Source organism: Diceros bicornis, chromosome 8 (genome assembly GCF_020826845.1).
Source record: "Diceros bicornis minor isolate mBicDic1 chromosome 8, mDicBic1.mat.cur, whole genome shotgun sequence".
Taxonomy (NCBI): domain Eukaryota; kingdom Metazoa; phylum Chordata; class Mammalia; order Perissodactyla; family Rhinocerotidae; genus Diceros; species Diceros bicornis.
In genome coordinates, this window is record NC_080747.1 from 5,152,981 (window position 1) to 5,162,913 (window position 9,933).

Below are 9,933 nucleotides of genomic sequence, written 5' to 3' on the forward strand. Positions count from 1 at the left end.
ATTATCATTTTTTAAAGAAGGAAATGTATTTCTTTGAACTAAAATCACATTTGCCTTAACAGCGACACCATACTCAAAAGGGACTCCCAAAGAACTTCCTTGTTTCCATTCCTTGCCCTTCTTCATCTGACGCTGCTGCAGTCACCCACGGTCTGGCTTCTGGGTACAGCCAGGAAAGGGACCTCGGAGGCTGGGACCCCTAGACAAAGGATGTGCAGACCTTCAGTCCCCAACCCCGGCACCCCCAGCCCTGCTGGGCTGCATTCACAATGGTCCTGGGTATTATGCATTGGTTAAGCCGTGGCACAAGATACAATCGCCCGTCTAATAAGGAAGGACTCAGATCTAGGGGTGTGTGTGGATCTGAAATTGGCTGCTGTGATTCCAACACTGACGGACGTCACAAGCAGGCAAAGGAAGTCGAGGCAGAGAGGTGAGTCAGGTCCTCGTGTCCCTTCCGAACAATTACAGCAGTGATACATCCAACCTCACTTCACACACTTGCCCTGACCATTTCCCACAACCACACATGCATTTCCTAAACCACAAACACGAACGTGTAGATGAGCTGCCCAAACGGTTGCATGGCTCCCCATTACTCTGCTTCTCAAGCTTTCAGCACACCACCCTTAACCTCAGAGAGCCCTGCTGCTCCAAGTGTGGCACCTCGACCAGCAACACAGGCATCACCTGGGAGCTTGTTAGAAATGCAGGTCAGGTCCTTAACTACAGGATTAGAATCTGCATTTTAATGAGACCCCAGGGATTCAGATGTATTTTAAGTTTGAACAGCATTACTCTAGGGGTCAGGACAGGGCCAACAGCAGCTCAAGTGGGAGACTTCTTCAGCCAGTGGTACGTCATTTTAAAAATTGAAAAATATTTTTCCTGTCAAGCATTCAAACAGCTGACTATTCAGAATGCACCAATAGATGCCTTGGCATCAGGTACTCTACAGCACATCTACACACAGCTGGGAGCACAGAGAGCCCAGGTGCGGAAGCTCGGACACACAGGATCAAGTTTACACTCCTCCAAGTCATATGAAGACCTCCACAAGCACGCCTCCTACCTCCCTCATTGCCTCCCCGTTCCCTTCAAACGCCCACGAACCGCCTCCACCGTGCCCCATTTCTACCTGCTGACGGACTCCCAGGGTTAGTTCTGGACCCCTTCTCCATGCCTGGGGTGCTGTTCAGGTAGCTGTGCTCATGCTTCCAGGGCCACACCAGGAGTCCTTGGTCTGAAAAGCTGTCCAACTCCCTGATGCTCAGCTGACTCCCTCCTTGTGCTCCCACCACAGTATAAGCACAGGGTGTCCATGCCTCTTTGCCTGAGGCAGTCTGGTTTATGCTTGGGGTCCCAGACTAATTATCACTAGGGCCACCTTTCACTTTCAGAACCGCCCCCGTTCTTTGACAAATGATGTAGTTACCCTAAACAGGTGCTCAGGCCACAAGCCTCAGAACCGTGGTTGAATCCTGGCCACATCCACATCCTGTCAGCCCCTTCAGAACGCAGTCCAGCCTCACCAGTGCCTGCAGTGACACTTTCTCCCTGCTGTCTGTGGGTTGCTCCCCTACCCTCATCCTTGCTCTGCCCGCAACTGTCAAGTTTCAACACAGCAGCCTGGGAGCCTCTTCTTATGTCATCAGATCCTGTCACTCCTCTGCTTATACCCTCAAGCCGCTTCCCATGTCACGTGCAGTCAGTGATTGCTCTTTCTGATCCCGCTGTCTACCACCTGGGCCTCATGCTGCTTCCCACCTCCACCCTTTCTTCCACGTGCCTGGACTACTTTCCCTAGACATCCCTGTGTACATTCCACCCGTCCGTCTTTGCTCAAATGTCACTAGACCAGAGATCAACTGACCATCCTCCATAAAACAGCAATGCCTCCCCCCCAACACCTGTTTTTTTTTTTTTTTTTTTTTTTACAGAACTTATCACTATCTGATATACATACTTTATTTCCTGCCTTACTGTGGCCAGGCACTTTTAAGCTCCTTAGCAACATCAGATCCAAGTGTACAAGCACTTTGTTCCCTGATGTGCCCGAGAGTCTGCGGGCACTCGATTTATGTCGAATCAAAGACTAGCACTGGGGGCACCATACTGTAATTATGTGTTTACAGACCTGTCTCAACCCACTAGGTCGCCTCTCCTGGAAATTCCTTGTGTCCGGCAGAGTATGGAGTGGCATATGGTCCCAGTGAACGTTACGTGACTGAATGAACTTCAGCTTCCTGCAGGCAGGGGCAAGACCAGGTGCTTTCCTGAGGCCCCTTCCTGCTTCCCGCCTTCTCCTCCCTCCTGTTACAGTCCCTGCAGATCAAACTTGCCTCTGGGCTACAAGCTTTTGAACACGTTCCTAAATCATAAGCATTTAACTTCCAAGTGACAATGATGACAATCAAGAAGAAACTTTCGTTCTGAAAAAAGTTTATTTATCTCACCTTTTTCTGGCCAAGTCAATGGCTTTGGTCATGGCTTTCAGCATTTGTATTTCCAGGCAAATGAATTTTATCCTAACAAGCTAGAGCGCTGATCTCAATCCCTGTGAGGTCTGCTCTGATGACCTGGGCTGAACATCATCTAAGCCTGGAAGAAGCTGCCTGCTATCGGTCTGCGGCCCACCATGGCCAGCTCCATGCTTTCCTCCCCAACCCCTCCAGAGCTCATGTGCACTTGTGGCAGAGAACCCCCTGCAATGCGTAACTATTTGAAAAAGTTTACCCCAGAGTCAGCAAATACACGTAGTACCTAGAACTCATCCCTTATTCTAGGTTACTCACCAGACAAGTTACATGATGTGCACCAGTTAACATACCACAGGAAAACTACATTTCTCAAAAAAATAAACACAGAAAACCAAAAGAACACAGGTCTCCTCCTTTGATGTGACACTGCAGAATCCCAGAATTCATACACCACCACTCTCCACGCCCAAGAGTCCTCTGGGCCTTCTCAATCTTATCCAAAGTAGTGGCATCCACCCCCTCGACTGGGGCCTGGGTTCCCGCTTCAGCAGCTGCAGCCAAGTAGTGTCTTCTCTCTTGCAGAACTCTGACCTCATGTCTCTCGTGGGCCCCCAAATTCCAGGAAGAATGAAAAAACAGCAAAGCACTACAGTATACTTCCAGACTTTAAAAATACAATTAAACCACAGTAACAAACATGACTACACAGCAGCTTACAATCTAGGCTCTATTTTTTATGTGAGAGTATTGAATTAAAAGCTGTCTTTTCCAAACTGAATGTGCCCCATAATCAAAACCCACATATGACAACATAATACTGAAATCATCTACCAGAATGGTACTGAAAATGTAATGTTCAACATGGCGAAAACGTAGATAGAAAAATAGGGGAGAGAAAACGACAAACTCTCTTGGTTTCAGCCTCTCCAGTCACAGTCCTCCTTACCAGCTGAACGGAGTCCATCAGTGGATAACCTAAAGTAAAGTGGGGGAAATTCGTCATCACAACGTAAACTCTAAAGACTCTCATGTCCTGGAGTCAAACAAACCAACCCCATCACCCGTGCAAAATGCTACCCCTTGCCGTAAGGTCATCCGAAACGCTCCAACCTCATCACAGCATTTACACGTTTCCACCCTGTACTTCCGTTTCAACACTTCTCTAAGCACCTCTTCTTTTTCTGGCCCGATGGCCTAGGTTTTCACCCTAGTAACTGAGCTGGTCCATATTCCGCAAATACTTTCCTAAATGTAATCTTTACATCTCACCACAACATACATTACTCTCTTCCAATTACCAACGTCAAAATAATGTTATCTAAGCTAAAAGCTCAACACGGTCTTATCCCCACTTCCCCGCAGCCGCCTCCCACCGCCCAGTGTTGATGCCTTCGATGCAGGGCATTACGAGGACTCGCCAGCAGGCCGGCTCCCCGCGACCCCTCGCGGACCGAGCCTCACCGGCTCCGCCTCCCTCAGCGGCACTCGCAGCCGTCGATCTGCCGGTGGAGCTCCACGATCCGCTGCCCCATCAGCGCGGCCTCCGCGGCCTTCTTCTCCACCTTCTCGCACAGCTTCCTCACCCTCTGCTCCGCCTCGGCGCCCGGGCTCCGGCCGGGCTCCAGGGCGCGCTCCTCCGAGGCCTCCACCTCGCTCGTGATGGCGTCCAGCAGGCTCTCGATCTCCAGCAGCTTCCTGCGCGCCCGCACGTGCGCGCGCACGTGCTCGCGCTCGAGGGCGGCGACGTCGCGGCGGGCGGCGTCGAGCGCGGGGCTCAGGAGCCTCTCCCAGTCCTCCTCGGGCTCCCGCTCCTCGTCCGCGTCCAGGGGCCGCATCGCGCGGCCGCCGCCCCGCGGCCCGGTCACCGCGCCCGAGAGGCCGGCCGGCCGACAGCGAGCGCCGGGCGCAGCGGCAGCGCCACTGGGACGAGCAACAGGTTCTTTCAACTTTTCGCAGCAGAGATGGCGTCCAAAATGGATTCGCAGCCGTCTGCCAAAGCTCTGTTACTTGCGGCCTTTTTACGACACGCCAAAGTTTCTTTACGGCCACACAGCCAGTGGGAACAAAGTTTCCGGCGTACTCACGCCTAGGCCGTGCGCGCGCACGCACGCACATACACCCACAGGCGTGCCGCTCCCGATCCTGTGGACCCGTGCGGGAGGGCGCTGTGCCGTGCTCTCTAGCGCGCTGGCTCTCTCTGGGTTTAGTGTCGAGGTTCTAAGACTTTTTGAACTTTGAAGTCGACTTCTCTGCACTAGTATAATAAAATAACTTACTGTCACTATAGCGCTTACTCTGTGATGCTCTGTTCTTAACATTCTAAATCGTAAACAACAGAATTAACTTGGTATGTTAGAATCTTTTATTATTTTTTATTTTTGTGAGGGAGATCAGCAATGAGCTAACATCCGATGCCAATCCTCCTCTTTTTGCTGAGGAAGACCGGCCCTGGGCTAACGTCCATGCCCATCTTTCTCTACTTTATATGGGACGCCGCCACAGCACGGCTTGGCAAGCGGTGTGTCGGTGCACGCCCGGGATCTGAACCTGTGAACACTCGTGCCAACGGAGTGGGGTGTGAGCACTTAACCGCTGTGCCGCCAGGCTGGCCCCAGGTTGAGCTCTTGAACTTCTTAGTTAGCTGAAATGCATCTGCGTCTTCTGAAGGATGATAAGATTATTGGAACAGAGACCTCCTTCCTATCAGAGTCATCTCCCACGTTCCTAAGTTTAATGGCTCATTTCAACTGACCCTCACCCTGATGATTACCTTGTGCCTGGAATTTGTTAAAGGACATTCCTGCCCTTTTTTTTCTTTGCCCTTGTTAGCCTCATCTATAAAACCTTCCTTCTCTCTTTCAGCGATGGAAACACAATTCAAAGGCTGCTTGAGTTTGTGCTTTTCCAGAACTGCAGTCCTAACAAACCCGGAATAAACTTCTTTTTGTTTAAGTCTATCAGAGTCTACCTCATAATTGGTCCACAGCTTAGGCCACGGCCATCCTCTTAACCACCGCTTGCTCACTCTTGCCTCTTGGCCAATTGCTTTCCCCAAACACTGGTTGAGAACTGGGATATCCCATCGCTGATGCTAACAGCCCTGTTCTCCTTACTGCCCAACCCAACCCCTGCCCCTGTTTTAATCTAAAGGGTAAGTTTCATTCTGCCTTGGATTTTGGTCATACGTCTGCATCTTGCTTTACCAGACTGTAGTGTAGGCCTGATTCAGCCCCACCTAACACCGAGTATGTCCTTGGGGAATAATTTTGAAATAATACGTTCTTTACTAAACTATCTTAGCACCTATATGAGACAACAGGCCCTGGGGGCAGGTACTTAGTCATCTATTTCCCAACAACCCTCACTGGGCTTGGCACATAGCAAGAGCTCAGTTAATGTTGCTTTAACATTATTTCCCAACAGATATTTTTCTATGCACCTCTTATATTGTTATTGTGAATGGATGAGGTAAATTTCTGGGCTTGTTCACTCTGTGTACCTCTAGCAGAAAATATTGGAGATACCCTCTTTGTTGATTAGCGAAGGGTCACTCTCAGCGCCTATGGTTGTTCCTTGCACATGACCCCCTCCGTCTTCGAAGCTAGCAACAGCATGTCAAATCCTTCTCATCCTTTGAATCTCTCTGACATCTACTTCTCCTAGCCAGAGAAAATTCTACTTTTAAGGGGTTCACATGATTAGGTTAGATGTACCTGAATAACCTCCTTTTTGCAATATAATGTAACATAATCACAGCAGTAATACCAGGGAGCCAAGATCATGGCGGGCCATCTTAAAATTCTGCGTAGCACAGGCTCCTAGGAATCCTAAGGGCATGATCTCACAGCAGCCAGATATGACAAAAGTAGCATTAATTAAGTCTAGAGAGCGAAACCATCTCAATAAGAATTGTCTGGCTTTTGGTACATGAGTGGAATGGAATAAAATACATAGGAACCCCACAAAATTTTTGAGGCAGCCATATTAGCAAAAATACTGCCAGCCTGGATCAAAAGAGACTGAGACTGTTCAAAATGTAAAAAGACTTCTAGGCTCTCAATTTTCTACCAACAGAAAGCAGGCTCAGTAGCCAAAACTGATATGCTTTTCAATGCCCTCCTCAGAAGTGGCCAAGGAGTGTGATGGAAAAGGAAGAACATGTTGGAGAGCACAGACAAGTATTGTGGAGAACAATGGACAAGGGCAGGGGTCAGCAAATTATAGCCCTTCAACTAAGAATCGTTTTCACATTTTTAAAGAGTTAAAAAAAAAAGTGATGAAGAACAGGAATATATGACAGAGACTGTATGTCGCCCACAAAGCCTTAAAAAATGTACTCTCGGCCCCTTACAGAAAAAGTTTGCCCACACCTGCACTAGTGAACCACTTCTAGGTTGCAGGACCAAGGCCTAATCAAGGAATATTCCTTATCCTTAAAGTGGAGAGGCCTGGCAATATTTGCCCCACGGAATGTCAAAATTGCTGTAATTCAGTGATTGCTGTTACTCATCCTTCTGATACTGGCTCAAGACAAGGTTGACATAAGGGAAGCCATATTGTAGAAAAGAAACCATATTGTAACTTTGAATGACCTCTGATTAACTAACCTAGACATGCTCTGTGGATTTTATGGCCCCTCCCAGCTGCTATAAATTGATAACTTTATTCTCTTGAGATCCTTAGGAATGTGATGACCCCGGGGCAGAAAGTCTATGCTGATACCATCATCAATGAAAACTGAAAGATCAGGGTATAGGGCATTGCTCTGGTCTCTGATGCACATCCAGTAAAACAAAAGACTATCAGGAACTAAGAAGAGATGAATGCCTCCACCCTGAGACCAGATACCTCCCCCACCCAGACCAGCCCCCTATATAACTGGCCTATAGTCTTTGTTCTGTAAGATGGTTCTTTTGGACATTAGTTGGCCATCTCCCTTCTTGCTAGCAAGCTGTAATAAACTGCCCTTTCTCCACCACCATCTTGCCTCTTGATGATTGGCTTTTGTCTTGCAGCTAGCAGATTGTGCCCTTTGTGCGGTAACACTTCCCTTACAAATGGATGTTATCCTTTCCCTGTCTCGCCACTGTATCTTGGATCTATGTGGGTGTTATGGACTGCATGTTTGTGTCTCCCCAAAATTCATATGTTGAAACCCCAGTCCCCAACTAGATGGCATTTGGAGGTGGGGCCTCTGGGAGGTAATTAGGTCATGGAGGTGGAGCCCCCATCATGGGATTAGCGCCCTTATAAGAAGAGACACCAGGAAGCTAGCCAACTCACTCTCTCCACCATGTGAGGATCCACACAGAAGGCAGTGATGGGGTTCAGGGCAGGTTGCCCCGAGATGTGCCACTCTGGTATGCAGATTATTTTGAGCTGAAGACAATAAAGGCTCAGAAGACTCTGAAAGAAACTTTGACCTCCCCCCCACCAACTGCTTAAGAGGATTTAAGATAGAAGGCCTATCCCCAGGACAGGCCATCACTATAGATAACTCTGGGTAAGGATAGACTAGGAGGGTCCTTCCTAAGCCCATTTTTATCAAAGTTCTGTTTACCAAAAATTTACATTTGTAAGGAAAAATCTCCATTTGTAAAGATATTTCCCTCTCGTACCAGGAAGAAGGGGGAATGATCTCATCTCTAGAAACTTATTATTGCAGAAGGCAAGGCCTTAAATCTGCATAATAACCTTTCTCTTGTTTACTGTGCTTTTCTGGTAAACTACCATAGCTGACTCTCTCCCCCACTCCCAACATCCTCCTTTGTCTTTAGCTGAAGATAGCATTTAAGATGAGAGCCTCTGCCATTTTGTCCAGTTACTCACTTTCCCTGGGTCTTTCCCAGGTATACATGTTATAAAGCTTTATTTGATTTTCTCCTGCTATTTGGTCTCATTTCAATCTAATTTGTAGCCCAGTCAGAAAGGACCCAGAGTGGGTAGAGGATAGTCTTCCTCCCCTTCAGTAGCCATCTACAAGCCAGGAGGAAGGCTCTCACCAGACACCAAGTCTGCCAGTACCTTGATCTCGGAATTCCAGCCTGCATAACTGCAAGAAATAAATGTTGTTTTAAGCCACTCAGTCTACAGTATTTGTTATAGTAGCCTGAACTAAGATAGTGAGCAATAAGTTGTCTTTCAAAAAGTTCATAGGCCCCAGGACCATGAAAAGCCATATTTAAACCTGATGCGGATCACGAGATCCTGGACTTCTGACCTGATACTGTTTGGAAGAAATTTGGGGGGATCCTTAGATGAGGATGAGGAAATCTTACATAAGCAATTGGGGGCAATGGGGGCAGATTGTGGTAGATTGTATAAATGATCCCAATTCTCCACCCCTTCCTGTATCCATGTCCTTTGCTGCGTGTTTTGCTTTGGCCAATGAGATGTTAGCAGACATGACACAAGCACACACTTGAAGCATGCTAACACAGTTGGGCCCTCTTTACTCTTGTGTCTCTGCCTTGGATATTAGAACAACATGCTGGGTTGTCTCACTGGTCTCAGGAGGAAGATGAGAGGAATGTTAAACCAAGCTGCCCTAGACAGGCCCAGCCCAGATCAGCCAGCCCACAGACACATTACTGAGCCAGTCTAGATCATCCAACTCCCAGCCAAACTGAAGACACCAGAGAATTGTTTATTGTTGTTACTGGGACTTAGGGTGGCTTATGCATCAGAAGATAACTGACACACTTAGTGTGAAGCCTTTCTAGGTGAAATTATAGTCCCAGATAAATTAAAATGCCAAACTCCTTTCCTCCATATTTTTATTTATCTCAGTCTCAGGTGGAGAAATCTCACCCATATGCCCAGATGTTCTGGTTTTTTTCATTTAGAAACTTCATCCTGGAGTATCTTCTTCAGGAAATGTTATTTAGCCTTTTTTCACCTCCAAAGCTTCTTCTGTATCTCATTTTCACCCCATTTTGAAAGCTTCTTCTGTATCCCATTTTTACCCTGAAACCAAGTTTCTTCTTTGTCCTGGTTTTCTGAATATTGTGGCACCAGTTTCATAAATTTTAGAAAACATAAATCAACCATCACTACAGCCACTTTTAATATCATCACTACAAGAAAAAATTATGTTTTCAAAACCGTGTACATTTTACAATCAAGATCACATTGCTATTGCCAGCTGTAGACCACATCAGACTCTGAGGAAACGGGAGATGGACAGAGCTAACAGGAGAGAAAGGAAAGAAAAGTCCTTTATTCTAGCCTTTCCCAATGCCATTCAGTTCACGCTAATTGTTGCGATCCACAGTCTGTGAACTTAAAACCCACAATAGAAGAAGTCTACCATCAAGTAGGTAATTATGGCACAGGGAATCTGTTTTACGTAACCAACAGTGTAAAGACTTAAAAAGGGGAATTTATTTCTATCAGAGTTAATGTAGGAAATTTGGGTAATTTCCAGATAATCACCATTTAACACTTTTTTCCC

The 9,933-nt window shown here is 47.2% G+C and overlaps 1 protein-coding gene across 2 annotated transcripts; it reads right to left on the bottom strand.

The window, feature by feature from the left end:
- Positions 1 to 2,731: 2,731 nt before the first annotated feature.
- Positions 2,732 to 4,497, bottom strand: LOC131409451 (MORF4 family associated protein 1 like 2-like). 2 transcript variants are annotated; one of them, XR_009220925.1, is made up of 3 exons: positions 3,942 to 4,497; positions 3,312 to 3,455; positions 2,732 to 3,078 (listed from the first exon to the last, which is right to left on the bottom strand). XR_009220925.1 is itself a non-coding variant. In XM_058546683.1 (2 exons), the coding sequence occupies exon 1, from the start codon at positions 4,313 to 4,315 to the stop codon at positions 3,956 to 3,958; it is 360 nt and encodes a 119-aa protein (XP_058402666.1). In that variant the 5' UTR covers positions 4,316 to 4,497; the 3' UTR covers positions 2,732 to 3,455; positions 3,942 to 3,955. The 2 variants fall into 2 exon arrangements, 1 of the variants encoding a protein (XP_058402666.1); XM_058546683.1 differs by having other exon boundaries at positions 2,732 to 3,455.
- Positions 4,498 to 9,933: the final 5,436 nt, after the last annotated feature.